At 35.2% G+C, this 16,781-nt stretch overlaps 1 protein-coding gene across 1 annotated transcript in view; it reads left to right on the forward strand.

Annotated features, from left to right (window-relative positions):
- The window catches only part of ABI3BP (ABI family member 3 binding protein), a 135,799-nt gene that overhangs the window by 31,805 nt on the left and 87,213 nt on the right, over positions 1-16,781 (forward strand). Inside the window, exons 5-9 of the mRNA XM_057364125.1 lie at positions 7,022-7,203; positions 10,072-10,133; positions 15,017-15,068; positions 15,430-15,492; positions 16,504-16,599. Coding sequence (XP_057220108.1) covers positions 7,022-7,203; positions 10,072-10,133; positions 15,017-15,068; positions 15,430-15,492; positions 16,504-16,599 — 455 coding nt within the window. The remainder of the gene's footprint in view (positions 1-7,021; positions 7,204-10,071; positions 10,134-15,016; positions 15,069-15,429; positions 15,493-16,503; positions 16,600-16,781) is intronic.

The following is a 16,781-nucleotide window of genomic DNA, read 5'->3' on the forward strand; positions in this document are numbered from 1 at the left end:
TAAAAAAAAAATTAGGAAGCAGCCTGTTCTTAGCAAGTTAGAATTGTGATAGAAGTACAAGAGTTAAAAAGCACATAACAGATTAACCAAYATTTCAGTCTATTTCAGGAGCAGTCTAGCTGACTTGATCCTTTTCTACCCGGCATGTTCTCCTTACTGTGACATGCTGCAGTGTACTGTTAATCATCCTCCAGATTGCTGTTAGTAGCTAACCTCTAATCTTTGACATTGGCAGTACATCATGACCTCTTAACTCAGTTCTGTCAGTAAATATCCCACCAAGTTTTGAATTTGTAACGCTATATGACCTGAAATGGAGCCACTGTTCTCAGCCTCGGTTTTACCATCTCCATGTAGATGCTCGGCTTTTGTACAAATGTTGCATAATAAAAGTTATTTGAATGTGTCACTGAGTCAGAAGATAGCAACCACATGGAATAGCACCGTTCAGCTGGCCAAGATTTTTTTTCCTTCGAGTTTGACCTCAGTGGGATATTCCTTAGAAGATCTGGTTTTGTGAGCAAATTAGTTTGGAATTTGAGGTGCCATGTTCTCAAAGAGCACTGGTATTTTTTACTGCTTCAGTGAAATAACCGCTTGCTTCTTGAGGTCACATAGTGATCTTCTGTGTGTATGARGTACCTTTTAAGACACTCCAATGAAAATAATTTACTGTGACTTTCTCAATGAACCACTATTTTTGCTTAACTCTCTAGAGATAAAAAAGCATAAGACAATAGGGTGTGATGTATTTCCTTCAAGATAAACCCTTGTTGAAGCAGAAGTATTCACTGCCTCTTTTGTGGACCAAAAATGAAAGGTGAAATTTTGAAGCATTCTTTAAATGACTATTATCTCTCGTCAGACCCTTAGCAYAAGAATGAAAAAGAAAATAAAACTATCTAAATAAAAAAAATTCAAGTGATTATTTTTATCTAACTGATGAAAGCTCCATAACATTAGAAATCACCAATCATCAATCAATTGGTGGAACCTTTTTCAGTATCCTCTGTTTTTTGTCACGTGTGAGGAAGATGATGAGGGAGGACGACAGTCATGATATCCTGCTGCACAGCCATGCTTAGTTCCTCTTTTAGTCATTTCCAAGAGAGTAGAAAGACTTGTTTCCTCTCTGCCTGGCTGTGTTCAAACAGATATTAGTAGACAGACTTGTCAAAGTAAAAGCACTGGGCTTCATTTACTGTCCAAGTATGTCTGAAAAAGAGAGACTACTCTGTAGATTTTTCTTTCTTTGTATTTGCTTTCATTAGAACATCTCTGTAGCTGGACGTCAAAGAAGGTGGGCTGACTTTCAGTTCTTTAGGAAGAAATGTCATAGGATGGAACAAAAAAGGTTATTTTCCACATTAAATGAAAGCAGGTTTGGTAGATACAGTAAAATAGAATATTTTATTGAGTGGATTACATAGAAAAATAAAYATACTTTCAGATACATGCAAAATAGAAATTTAAAACCCAAAGGTGTCTCCTTTTTAAGTTAAAAACTATGGCAAATTCACATTGGCTTTGTTTAAGTTGGTTTGCTGTGACTAAATTGCCCTATTGTCATACTTGCAATTAGCACAGATTTTGTGTCTTATATCATTTTAATCTGATGTTTAAAAGAAAAGGTTTAAGAAAAACAAGGACAACCAGAGAAGAGTCCATACTTAGTCTTTATGYTGTATAGTATGTAGATGTACTGTTTTTAAAACCCTGAATTCAGAAAGAGATGCACCATCTCCTCTTTCATCCATTTACAAACTTCTGTCATTATGCAACTGCCAACTAAATCATACTTTGCGTTGCAAGTGTCATACAAAATGTATTTTAAACTTAGCAGAATTTCTTAAATGAAAGCATACAGCAGCAAATTCACTTCTTGAGTTTCAGATGCCTTTGAGTTGCTGCTGTGGGARTATATACTAAAAGCCTCTTTAAACTGGAAGGATTTGTTCCTGTTCAGCCTCTCACTCTTCAGAGCCTCTCACTTTTCATTAGTTGTTCTACTAAAAATTTTAAGTAAAAGAAGTGAATGTTAGAGATCGTGTAAAAGTGAAAACTAGATTAGAAAGTGCTCTCTAAACTGAACTGGTAACCATCACTGCTGTCATTCTTTCCATTTTTTTATATGTCGGTGTCTATTACTTTAAAGTAAACTTAGCAGTAAAAAAGGAAACAATATAATCAACTTCACATATCAATTTGAGCAACACTCACTGTCTGCAAAGTCATATCTCAAACCATTTCTTTTATTATTTTCTAACAGTAAATGGATGCTGTGCTTCCAATGAAGTCCAACTATAAATAAATAAATAAATATCTGGGGTGTGAATAGTCTCTAAAAATTTTCTGATTACATTTCTATGTATGAAAAAGAAATGAGCTTTATAATCTTTTGTCTCTGGCAACASGAAATCACAGAGCTGGAATGTTCTTATATCTCCAAGGCTTAATTGTTTGTTTAGTGTTAYGTGTTACTAAAATAGTCATGATTAAATTGTTTGGAGTTTTGGTTGGGACSTGGTTCCAAATAAACCCATGATATTTATACAAACTGACCTAGTCTTGAAATCTCATAAAACCATCTGCCTTATAAGATTTCCAGTATCTTATTGTTTGTRTCTGAATATCTGGCTGAAAAGAGATTTGGTTAAAAAACGGAAAAATGTCACCGGAATTCTTGGCTAAACAATATTATTCACACTGATAGGTGTAAACTTATTTTGCCTATCCATTCTAGAATTTTGCCTCTTTTAATAATTAATGAGATTTGCTTAATTTCAAAAGCAAAAACCCTGTGTGCTGCTTCAGTGGTCATTGTATTTTGATTTCCTGTACAATGAAAAAGCTGTCTCTAAGCTGAGCACTGCCTTGTGTTGCAGATCTTTAAAAAATAAGTTATGTAAGCTGAACATAGAAGAGAAACAACCTTCTATGTCAGGCTGAGAATCTTTTACATTGACTTTGTAGACACAATAATCACCACAGTGGTTGGCCTATGGAGTAATATCGTGTTCTTGCGGCTGCCTTTAAATGGTGAAATTGGTCTTATTTTTTCTGCCATCACATTTTATGTAYTTCTTATGTGGAGGCAAGCTAAGTCAAAATATGATAAAAGATCAGCTTTTTAATGTAGACAGAGTTCAAAAATGCAGACACTAAACATTCGATGGTGTGGCACAAGTGGATATGAAGAGTGGCTGTCTTGATGAATATAGGCTCTTTGTTCCTCTGTGGTGGGTTTTGTTTCTTGTTTGGGGTTGTTTTTTTTTTTTTTGTTTGGTTTTTTTTGTTTTTTTTTTTTTTTTTTTTTTTTTTTTTTTTTTTTTTTTTTTTTTTTTTGTCATTATTGCAGTTATTAATTCTGAGTACAACAATATGCCTCACCTACTCATGGCACCTTTTGTTTGAAATTGTTAATTATCCTTTTACCTCCTTAGGGAGGAGTTAAAATAYCTCCAGTTGGGCCACCCTGGAACTGTAGAGCAATCTTGTAATGAGTGAAACATTGCCTGTTAGTGAAAGAGGGGGAGGTACCGAGTTTTGTGGAGTTGAACAAAAGAGCTCTAATGTTTTGTRGAGTGTAGCTGGAAAAGAAACAAGATGAACCCTGCAATCTTTTGATTAATATTTGTTATAAATAGAAATACAAGAGTATTCAGTGAACATTCTGATAAATGGACCCTTTTCATGTCCCCCACCAACACATGACAAATAATTAATCAAAASGAAATATTAAATGAAGTTAAATATTCTTAGGTCTTTATACTTGCTGAGAATCTAGATTAACATAAATTCTCACCAAGTGTAACTGGGTGTGCCACCTCCTTGCTGAAACATCAAACCAGTATTCACAGCTGGGAATAGAACTCAGCACYGTTCCACAGTGTAATAATTTGATATTAGCTATTAGGGCCCTGCAATGTGCAATCAGTTTTTTCCTATTCTTATGTCCCAGAGATAAKGGGAAGTGTTTGATTTGAGAAACAAGTAGTGCAGCTTTCCCTTCTATGTGAATGTGACAGCACTCTATTTCAGCCTGCAATTTTTCATTCTGTGGGGAATCTTTGGAGATGTTTTGCTGAATGTTTCCAGTTCAGCCAGCTGCACTCATTTTGGGCATGTATGTCACTGCCACAAGGGGATTGATAGATGTGAGTGGTGATTGGATCTTACTGCTTTCTCATGTCTTCAATTATATGTGTTGACTGTTTGATGTTGTATTTTTGATGAAAGAAAGGTTTGAAAAAGGGAGGAATTAAAATTACAACAAAATTAAATCAGTACCATGAAATCAGGCRGGCACTGAAATTGCATTTTATTTGGCAATTTGTTGGTCTGGTTTAACGAGTTGTTGTTCTTTGATGACAAAACTTGGCATTTCTGTATTTTTACTCTATAAACAAATGATTGCATTTTCCCAAAAGCACATGTAGATATTTAGATATTTTTAATAGTCAAATGATTGTGACCTGCAAATTGTTAAATGGAACTTTATTTTTATTGCTTTTAATTGAAATGGTTGAGGAAATTCTGTCATCACAGTCAGTGTTTTTAGTACTCACTATGGCAAGTTTCCAYTGAAATAATTACACCCTTGTTGGAGTTTTTATAGGCTTGGAAATCTTGGAGTTGAGAGCACATTTCTTCTATGCTATATGTTTCTCTTTCTAAGGGCATAGTTTTGCACAACTATAAAAATATTCTTTTCAGATTTTATAATAGTCTCGAATTTTAGTGCAAATGGGGGTTTGTTGTTGTGCAAGTGTTCTTGGTATTTTAATTCATGCTAGATTGAAGGAATTTGCAGGTGTGTAGACAGAATTAAAAAACAGAACTTTTCCTCTAGTGGAAGTAAGTGGGAACGGCTACCTAAAATGTTTTTTGGTTTTCTCCTCATTTTTGATGCAGCTGTTCTTTTAGATGGTTCCGTAACTGAACTGAATCAGTATGCTTTCTTTTTTCCATCACATRCTATCACTTTATTCCCATCCCATTAGAGTAACAGAAGTAGGCAACGGTAAGGATGAAGAGGAAAACAAATGRAAATTCCTCTTTCAGGCAAGTTGAGAAAAAGGTAACTATTTCCACTTGGATTCACATTTTGAATATTAATTCCAAATTATATTRATTCTAAATCCCTTACCAAAAGACTGTATGGGGTCCAGTATGATGCCTTTGTGTTGAAGATTGGATTTGTTTGTTAATGTTACGCCCTCTGCAAGGCAGTGACAGGGAGCTCAAGYAAGCTTTTCCTGTTGATTTATGTCTGTGTGACTACATTCGAATGGATTAAGAGGATAAAGGAGAAGAATTTTTCCTTCTTTTAGTGTTGCCAATAGTTGATTTTTTAAAATGTGCTTTGTCAGTTTAACTGATAATTAGGTTTATTATTTGACATATGAGATTTGAGTAGGTCACAGCTCACAGAAGTAAGAAGGCAGATTATTTCTTGGTAATCCTGGAACTGATAAGAGAAAGGATATTCACTACTTGTCTCTTTTTTTTCTTCCTTTTCTTCTTTCCTTTTCAAGTTTTAGTTTAGCGTAGTGCTTGTTTAGAACACAGACTAGTACAGTTAATTATGTGAGCCAACATCAACATCAATGCCATAAGCCARTGAAGTACCTGCATGAGCTGAATTGTAGCAACTAAACCAGGAGAATCTATATCTTTTGTGCCAAGAAAACAAACTTGACAGTTATKATATATAATATGTAAACAAAGTAAACAATTACGTGTGGAAATATTTTCCATGAGTGACASTTGCCTTGTCATAGGTTGTGTTTTAATAATGAAGCAGGAATCTCTGTGTACTCAACAGGCTTGTTTCATGTAAATTGTATTCTGAAAGTGCTCTTCTGTAACCTTGGCAAAAGCAGCTTTACGCATTCACTGTATTAGATTTCATCCACTAACTAATTTTAGTTTGGACTTTTGAAACTTTTTCATTTGCTCGAGAATTTTTTGGGGGTTGGCTTATTGTTTTTTTAAAAAAGTTCTCTTCCTTTGTCTCTATGTATTTGTTTATATAATATAATACCTGTAATAAATCTCACAAATTTAATTTGCAAGCTTAAAATTGCTCTAAGTGTGGCAAAACACAGTTGGACTGAATTAGTCTCTTTTCAGATTATATAAATGTGAGATAGATATGGACAATGGATATGAATTATTTCTGTTATTTGGATTAAAAAGTTGTCAAACCTCTCTGAGATTTGCTTTCACAAAAGCAGAAACCTCCACTCTRCTCTGGTAGTGATTCAGCACATATATGGAAAATGAGACTATAGTCAGAAGGGAAGTTTTTKYGCTGAGGCTCTCACCATTTCCACCRCCCTRTKTTTGATTGGTTAACATTACAGTCATACTTTTTCTGGGTGGTGCTCCTGGACAGAATTGGGCAATTTCTGTAGAAATGTTATTTAATTTCATAATCTGTTAGTATTCATCACGTTATTGATTTAAACTGCTGCAAGTAATGTCTTGGTTTATTTTTTKGTTTGAAGTGTGGCAATACATTGTGGGACTCTGAATGAGGAACGTATTATACAGTTATTACTGATCTTCCCTGGAGAATCTTTTTGGACTGATTTTGATGGGAACACCTTTCACTGGATGGATATAGCAGATTTGGAGAAATCAGCTGTGGCTTCTTGACTAGCAGACTCATGATTCAATTGACTAATTCTCGCATATGTCAGAATTACAGGAACTGCTTGGAAAATGAGCTTGCACTTTGTGGTTTGAACCTCACAYACATGGGTGTTTGTGAATAAGGAAACTGTCCTTTTGCTCTTTGTATAATATTCCTGATGCCAGGGTCTGTATGATGGGGTGCATACATGTGGATTATATGCTGACTTTTCTGATAGTCGATGACCATAAAGAGCCAGAAAGATCAAGAACAATGGAACAACATTATTATTATTWTTGGTTTTGTTATTACTATTAATTCCTCAAGAAAATGGTTATAGTGAGTTTCTTTGTGTGGATCTATTTTTGTTTTCCCAAGCAGGTTCTATACAGTTCGCTACAGAGAAAAAGGTAAAGACAAGAAATGGGTTTTTCAGCTCTGCCCAGCTACAGAGACGGTGATCGACAATCTGAAGCCAAACACACATTATGAATTTGGAGTTAAAGACAATGTAGAGGATAGYATTTGGAGCAAGACTTTGAATCATAAGACAGTTCTCTCTAGTGAGTATTTGACAATAATTAATCCAATARCTGCTGATTTTGACAGTATTTTTTCCTCTATTATGGTATTACTTAGAGTAAGGTACTGATCAGGTTTTTATAGTTTAAACGCCATCCATTATGTCCCTAACTTGTATACCACTCCATTTAGGAACTGCTGAAACTAGAAAAATTTTGTGTTTCAAAAAATGCTACCTACTGTTCTGAAATGTATTCTCTTGTCATTGCAAAGAGAGGGTCTGCCAYAGTTGATAGAACTCTAACAGTGTTTGGTTCAGATACACAGATGTATATGTAGAAGATGTATATTTGTGCTTCTGACTGGATTCTAAGGTTTTTCCTCAGGCCATGAACAATAAGATGATCAACTAATCCATCAACCATCATCATCATCCAACTAATCAATTTAATTTCTCCCATCAGCTAATATGAATGGGATTTTTCCAATCCTCTTTTATACCTGCATTTACATTGAAACTGGTAAAAAGCTAGACAGGRCCTGTCCTACCACAATGGGCCCTTAATGACTCCAGTAGAAAGTTGAATTTGAAGCTAATTTTTACTCAAGGCATTATATGRATCATGTTTGAAACATGATCTGTTATGTATGTTTTTGTTTGTGTTTTCATGGAGGCAGGGTATTACATCCCTGGGTAAGGCTCTTTTCCAATGTCCCAAGACTATGGAAAAGTGGTAGGAAAAGTGCTGTCAAATTGACCCTTGTAAAAACATGTACTGCTGAAAGAATCACTTGTAACAGTAGAAGAAATAGGCATCAGCCGAGTTTTCCTCCTCTTAACGAGGAGAAGAGAGGACTTAACAGTGATTATCCAATTTGATTTATTTTCCTTAAGCATTTGTATAATGGCATTTCTGAACACGATGTTGGTCAGAAGATGTTGCAAACTTCTATGCTTAGCATTTTTAGCTTGACTCAAAATGTAAAGAATAGGAATTCTTATTAGAGAGTCTTATTCCTATCAGATTTCCAGTTTAAATTTAATTTGGACTTTGGTTTCAAGTTGTAGGTGAGTTACAGAGTTCATTATACTTGAGGATAAGGGATGGGAGCAGTGTGGTGGCTTCTAATAGTGAAAAACCTTCATACCCCCTAATAACTTTGCTGACCTTCATGATAAAGTACAAAGCTGTAACTTCGAAGTGCCTGCCCAGTGTCGGTAGAGTTGTTTCAGCAGTTCAGAAAAATGCCATTGTTATACCATGAGCTTAAAGAGGATAATGGTGGTAGCCTTCTCCCATAGATGGGAAAAAGCTCTGCTTCACAGCCTTARAGATATCTTACCAAGTGACTGTTTTTCCTGCATTTCAAACTTCTTAAAGTCATCCGTAGAGCAAGTGCTGAAATGTATTTCAGCCCTTGGACTAAGAGGGGATGAAGAGTGCAAAATRTTTATTACTGTGTTCAAGACTGATGAGAACCAATTTTTCTCTTTGTATAAGCTTCTAAATTACATTTCGTATGGAGATTTTACACTTTTAATAGGCCAAGAGAATCATTGTTATAAGTTTATGGAGACCCATTGACTTTGGTTGAAATATTCTTTTCTTGTAAGAATTCATATTCTATTTATATGAGATTTCTCCAGAATGTAGTCTTGCGTATTCAATGCTAGAGAGCTTGTGATTACCCTGCATGTCTGCATTCTGGTCTATTCATAAAGTGTCTTCTAATTTGGAAAATTATCAGCACTTTCAGATGCAAGCCTTTCATATTTTTAGTGTTTAGTAGGTGGATACAGAAAATGAGGGCCGCAAACAGAGAGTATATAATTGTTATAAATATATAACCAAACTGTATAGTTTATCGGACAGACACTTTTTTTCTGTTCTAATTTCCTCTCTTGCACCAACTCAAGTTCTTCTCATATAAGTATCTCAACCTAAACCAAACATCCTTCACTGTAAATGTTCTTTTTCTCACWGAAGAATATATGAATTACTAGAAACTGAAAGTTCTTTTGCATGTTCCTGGATTGGTTGAATCCACAGGCCAAATTTTTGTTATATACTAAACATGYTGGGAGAGGCTGGGAGGAGAATCTGYTTTTAATTCATGATTTGAGAACACATGAAAGTCATGGCAAATGTTCAGCATTTATTTAACTTATTTTTTCAGAAGAGATGAAAGTAGTTTCTTTCTGACCATCTTACCATGGTTTTCTCATGAAGTCAGTGTGGAACTTCTGTCAGTTTTCCCTTGAATTTAGGCCTTTAATAAGTCCTGTTCTTTAGAAGTATCAAGCACTTTGAAAGATTTTTTTCCCAACTTTAATGTATCTCAATTGATACTACTTTAGAGCTGAATTCTTTTCTATTTCTCATCTGTTTTGGATGRAATTGTGAAAAAATATGATAGCATGTGGTTTGGCTCTTGTTTGCGTAGCCATCATTGTAAAGACAGCAGAAAAGGGTAAAGGTGCAAAAAAAGTTTGAAGCATCATGCTAGAATAGAGTAGGTTCTGAACAGAATTGTTTCTTGACTTACTTAACAGCTGCATCAAAATAAACTACTAATATTTAGAAATTAAGAGGAAAAAACTAAGATAAAAATTTCAGAGTTTAAATCTGAAATTATTAACTTTGTTCATACATTGAGATCAACAAAATCATAAATGAAACAAGAAAAATACATTTCATTTCCTTGCTGTTAAAATRTGAAGATAAGGCCTTGCAGATATATTAATGAATCTGGAGACACACGACAAAAAAAAATTTCCACATGTTTTTATACAGGTTTTTAATTAAGCCTTCTAATTTTCCTAGCTGCTGGAAATTTGGTTTGCTTTGCTTTAGAAAAAACAAAAAAAAATTAATTCTGTATATTCATTTATCTTTCTGTTAAAACAGGTAAAAAAGTAAATGGACAGCTCCAGAATATGTACAAGTTGGTACCCAATTCCCAAACACAGGTATGCAAAACTGTCTCTTTTTTATACCTGATTCGTGATTCATACAATAATTTTTTTTTATTATCTGTTACACTAAGGTGAGAAAGAATTATCAAGGTCTCAGATTGCCAATATATAAAACATTCTGTAAAGTGTTTAAATGCGTGGATTACAAATTAATTGAGAGCTGTAACTGAGATGATTRCATACACTTATTCCAGCCTAACAAAGATGAAGCTGATGGTTTCCATGTGTAGATTCTAAACTTAAAGTTTGCTTATTCCTTTGCAGCAGTCTGGTTTGTTAACCTGTGGTATTTGTTGTGATCACTTAATTTTGGGATCACTCGGTATTGTGTGATTTGGATATACGCAGGTCTTCTAAAATAGTCATCCCATCTCTGAGTGTTCCCATGTGTGAGGCAAGTGTTTGCAGAACCAGAGGAAGCTGGAAAGGGCAATTTAATCAAGCTTGCTAGGTTGTCCATTAAATCCTTGCATGTGGCATGGTAGAATTTTAATAATTTCATCAAAAAATTTGATGACTTTTATAAACATTATTTTTCCTCACCTGACTTATTCCATAAACACTCTCAAAAAAGTGTGGATGGATTTCATTTGTTTGTGGGTTTACATACACAGATACTTTTTTCTTCCAAGAGCTGAAGCAGAAATGAAGGCTCTCTAGATTGAACCAACTCGTAGATTAGTTTTAATTCAGTGAAAAATAGACATTTTAGTCATAAATTCTGAGTGCTGCTTGTTCTACTATGAGACAAAATTGGTTTCTTCATATTTCCTTTCCTCAATTTTTCATCAAAGTGCAAGTTTCAGCATCTAATCTTCTTGAAGTTTTTTTCTTCTGCTTTTGATTTTAAGTTTGCTATCCCTAAGGTAGACTATGAGATAACTTTTCAAGAAAARTTGTAGAAATCATTCTTACTTCAAGGATTTTAAAGGGTTAACTTGTGAGTGCTAATTATTACAAGGGAGTAACCTACTCTTCACAATTCTCTTCTGTCTCAGAATTTCCAAGTGTTTTCATGGTAGGAAATGGTAATGTGTATTTTCTCATTGTTCRTTTTTCATATTTCAGAATATGATAACTGTCTGTAATTATAAGACAAGGAATTCCTTCAGGAGTGAAACCAAAATTCATCAAATACCTGTTCTTCTAGGAATAATTAGGTTTGCATAGAATCATAGAATCRYAAAGGTTGAAAAAGGACYTTAAGATCCTCAAATCCAACTACTAACCCAGCATCACCATCCTGTTTRTCATCAAATCAKGTCCTCAAGTGCCATATACACACATTTTTCAACACTTCCATGATGACTCCACCACTTCCCTGGGCAGTCATTTCCAATGCTTGACACCCCTTTCTGTGAAAATGAATTTTCCTAATATCTGATCTAAACCTCCCCAATGCAACTTGAGGCCATTTCCACTCATTTAGGGCAGTAATGCTTCTATTATTGCATTAYGTATAGAATTAGACCAGTACAATGKTTAGGTGATTTGAAATATAATTATGCATTGCATTCAAGAGAAAATGTTTTATTTGTGAATAATATGAATGCAGTTGGTTTGATATTCAGAAGAGTGCTCATCTCATTATGTTGATGAAGACAACTTTACTATTCTCCTTGGTCTCATAAAGTCACACAGGACATCCCAAGATCAGGTAATTTGTTCTGGGATATGGAGTACAAGTTGAGTTCCTTTGCTCCTCTTAGCAAACCTTGTGTGCCAGAACCCTGACTGTTACACTGCTTCTGTGGAAGTACGGATTCTATGCAGGASAAGTCCTGAGAAAGTGAGCTGAAACTGTTTTCCAAATATTCGCACATCTCGAGTCTGGAAGGAAGACTAGAGCCAACATCTTGTCTATTTAGTGAGCTTGACAGGGCTTAGCTCCAGAGCAGGACTGCTTTATCACCCTCCACAGAAATATCATGAAAACATTCCATAGATTATTCTAAAAATCCTTTTATCAATCTCACTTTAGTGGTGCAAAAAGCCAAAAATCTTTACATGTTTTCTTCAGTTTCCACAGCGCTAGGTGGGGTATGTTTCAGTGGCGTGATCCGATCACCGATGCAAAGCTAGAATGAGCGTTATTTAGGCCAAGTTTGTTTGCACTTTATTGTGCTCCAAAGGCTCAACTGACTCATATCAGCATCATCCCAACTCTTCTCTGGAAGGAAATTTTTTAGGGCTGTTTACTAAAGCAACATTACCAACCCATCTAGTCATTYTGCCCTTTCAACTTAGTCACATATCAGCTTGTGTTTCTTTTGGCAGTTTCATCCTTTAAGTTTGTCTAAGCTCCCRGGGCTGTGTGAGCAGCGACTAATGAGAGAGTGGAAGAAAAAGAGAGCCCTAGGGATGGTCATTCGCTTTTCCTTTSTAAACAATGGGTGGTGGCAGGGCAGAGAGAATTCAGTAGGAATTTATTTCCTCTTCTATCTCACTAGTTTCCTCTAATTTCATAATGTCAGCCTGGAAGGTGGGGTCCTCCCTGATTTTTCCAGCCATAAAGGACTCTTAGCTTCTACCATTTGTTAAACTCTAGAAGAAMACATTCCTGCTCTTCCAAAACTTATTCAATCCAGGTTGACCATGATTCATCCTTGAGAAGTCTCTTATGTGTATGCCAGTTAGTTTTGGCTTTTTGAAATATCAGAATATAACAGAAAAAGAAAGAACAAGGGTCTCTTAAAGGAATACTGCCATGTGCCGTTTCACAGAAGGTATGAAATCTGCAGTCCTTTGAACAATATGCTGTATGTATATGGTCAGAAGTTAAGACACCTGACTCATGGTATAATTTACATTTCTAATTTTCCTCTGAAAATAAGGAATATCCCATTTGCCATCTTCTTTCATTTTGGCAACAACTGTTTTAATAACTAATATTCCTAATATCTATATACTTTATATTCCCTTTCTAAGAATATGGTTGATAGTGCCATTTCTACAGATGATGGGCTGATGCTTCCAAAATAGTTTGTCGAAGTAGTAAATTTTACTAGATGCAGGAATATCTACAGTAGTCACTTTTTGGAAACTGAAAAGAAAGCTTTGACAACAAGGGTAGATTTCAAGCGCCACATTTACAGATTTGTGCAGATGAGCAGTCTAATTAKAGTAGCTGGAAAATGTGGATTTCAKGTCAAATATTCATTCTTGAGTGAAAAAYTAATTTTTTTATGTATTTAAATTTATTTGTCATTTTTATATTGATATCATTGCAGCCATTCATTAACTATTCAACACGGAAAGGATGCTCTTGTCAATAGAAGAATGTTTTACTGGTAGAAAGGCTGATAAAAGTCGTGATTAAAAGTTCTGTAGTAGAGGTACACAAGTGGTCACTAAAACTTCAGAGCTATTTGTTTGATTTTAAGGTAGCTTCTGATGAGGAATACAATAAAAGGAACACCTTCTTCTAATAAATGCATTCCATCCCATTTGTTAGTCACATGAATAGCAGGGCTACTTCAAAACCAGATCATCTCCACACAAATTTCTCACTAGAAGACAAAATAGAAGTGTAAAACTCGTTAACAATAAAGGAAAAAAAAAGAGGAGGATTATTTCTATCCTCATATAATATCAATGAAACCTCCACTTGATTTCAGATCATGCTCATGCCAATGCAAAGCTGTTATTAGGTAGCAGACAGTAATGGCTTTCCTAGAATTGGTATCCTCCATCCATTTCCCTAAGAGAAGGTCCATCTTACATGAGGAGCTTGACCTTCTTCCTGCTTCTTAAACCTTGGTATGTGTTTAATGTGTACTCAACCATTGTTTTTAAAGCTTTTCAGAAGTATTTAGATTAGAACAAATACAGCTATCCTCAGGGAAATGATGAGCACTTTGTCATCAAATKCTGACTTCTCATGCAAGTGTTTTTTCACATGAAATAGACCAGATGACGGAAAGTGCACAATTAAGATTATCTGATTCCAGTTTGAGCAGAGTATATTTAGCATGGAAAGTGATTTTTGGAGTTCTTTCTTTTAACTCAGATACAACTAAGAAAAGATCCTCTTTTAATATATTTAGTGTTTTTATATTGCTAGCATAAAAGCCTAGCTTCTCTTGTCACTGGAGCATATTACTAAGCTTTCAGAATTTGTTCATAATACTTATCTTTGGTATCAGCTGGGTTTTTTTCCTTTAATAAATGAGTGATCAGTTCATGTGTTCCTTATCTTTGTGGTGTCAGTATAACTGAATATTCACATTTAGGCAAGGGGTAATCTGGGTCAAAGAGATGTGAACAGCAGAAAAGTCCAAGTATTTAGCATAAAAATGTAAGAACCAAGTGGGTGGCTGACCACTTGTGCTTTGGAAACAATTCCACTAGATAAAATTACTATGAGCTAATCTACTTTAATCAGGCTATGCACCCAAGAGTGTTGATAGTTTGCAAATATGCACCTGGTTCTGGAATGGTTTATTTTCTAAATGAAGTATTCCTGAGAATATGTTTGTGTCCTGTGACCAAATTGTAGTTGCAAATGTTTCAGATGTTTTGCTGTAGTTAAATTTTAGCTTTTCTTAGCCTTCTGGACTATTCCCCAGTGAGGACTGCAGAGATTCCTAAGAGAAAAAAGGACTGGGGTTTCCTAAGCAGTCAAATACTGTGTTTTTATGGACCAAATCATCTCAAGCTGAAAGAAGATCAAAATGCAATATTACCCCACTAGCCCACGGGAACTGAAGCATTAGCGTAACCATCAGGGACCAGGGCCAGAGGCATATCCATATCCAGTGYTAACTTGGGACAGGCGTGGTATTGGATCAGAACCCTCTATTTTTATTGCTCAGTTCAATTACTATTAAGGCAGTTATCCCAAGGCACTTCTTTTATCTATTTTTCTCTTTTTTCAGATTATATTTAGTGATAATAAGAAGTTGGTCCCAGTCACAATAATCAAACAAAGTAAGTTTCTGTATTTTTTAAAAATTTATTCTTATACTCTTCAAGAGTAACTTGAGATTAAAATGAGTGTCAGGGTAATGGGATGGCCTGCAACTGGCCCTTTAGCAATACAGAATGTCATTTTCACCAAAACTGATATGCCAGGAGAAACAAGTGCACAATTAAGAGATTATGTAAAGGAAACAYAGTTTGCATTCTCTTAAATTGAATGTAAATACAGAAAATATTAGGATGGTGTCCTCATCTGCAAATATGGAGGAAAGGTTTTTAGAATGCTGAGGCTTGTTTCAGTTATGCATTTATTTCTTATTTTGCKTTTTTTTTWAAATTAACTTCTAMTATCYCTGTGTTGTCTCCACAGTTATTCAAAATCGGACRCAGTCAAAAGCACCAGATAGTTCTTCTCTCCCCGGAGCAATTTTAGGTGACTAGAAGATATCTGTATCATTTTTAATTAATGCCTGCTTGAAACTTAAAATTATGCAAATTTAATTTTCTTGATTTTGTTGTTTTTTTTTTCTTGCATATCAAAGGGTATTTTGCAGCTGTTTCAGACAGTATTTGTTACATTTTATGGTGGTACAGATGGTTCAAGRATGTTGTAGCTTAAGTGAAACAGAATCATTTTATTGTCGTCGTGTTTTGAAGAAGACACTGTCACTGTTTAAGCCAAGAACTTCTCTCATACTTCAAGAGAAGTTTTTATGGCAAAGATCTTGTTGAGATGAGGGATTGTTCTTACTGGGYGTTTAAGGTAGCACAGTAACATACCATCTACAGTCACAAACATGGTATATTAGATTAAAGTGATCTTGCAACTAGAATTTGGTGCTAATGTCAGGCCATAACTCTTTCCCTCCAAGCCATTCAGTTTCATGCTTTATGCTTTTGTTTGACTTATGAGAGTAYTGTCTTAGAACATAAAAGCAGGGAAAAGTCTGTCATGTAGTGCTCAGTGTGGTGAACTACTCGTGTGCCTGAAACATCCATGAAAGGCTCACTGCATCATGCACCTTGAGACCAATTTACTCCCCAATTTAGTATGGCATTTAGTCCTTTATACATGGAAATGCTTTCTATACCTGCAGTTCACTCATGGTGTGAGTTTCAATGAATTGAGGTGAATCAAACATACCTAGTCTGATGTTGAGCCTACTTGGCCCACCAGACAGAATGTCCAGGCATCTGTGATGTCCAGGATTTTATGTTCCAGGATTAAATGGTTTTCATGTGTGATAAATCATGKGATGGTGGTAATAGAAGGAGTGGTATAAAGAGCACCAATGGGAGTGATAATAACTGGATAGAACAAAGTCATTTCCCAGATACTCACACTAAACTCCCAGTGGTTCAGTTCTAGTTGCTCACATATCTCGGAGAGTAGACTCTGTGCTCTCATCTCTTCTGGAATTAATGGCCACATCTTTCTCTGTAGTGCACCTTATTGTTCCAGGTCTCAATGAAAGCCAGCAGAAACTTCCTCCTCTCCTGACAATAGATGACATACCTCAAGCGTCCAGGAAAAAAATAGGTAAGCAGAAATGCCAGACAAATTAAAAGCACTGGAAGCCATTTTGCTCTGTGGAAATAATAATTCATAAGTCATTAAATCATTGCTGTAAGTTTTATTTTTTAAGTATATTTTTATGAAAAAAACAAAACAAAAAATCCATGTGTTTAACAAAACTGGGCAGATGCTTGTACTGATTGTGC

This window comes from Malurus melanocephalus, unplaced genomic scaffold (assembly GCF_030028575.1).
Source record: "Malurus melanocephalus ecotype Western Australia unplaced genomic scaffold, MMel_1.1 scaffold_36, whole genome shotgun sequence".
In the NCBI taxonomy this organism is placed as follows: domain Eukaryota; kingdom Metazoa; phylum Chordata; class Aves; order Passeriformes; family Maluridae; genus Malurus; species Malurus melanocephalus.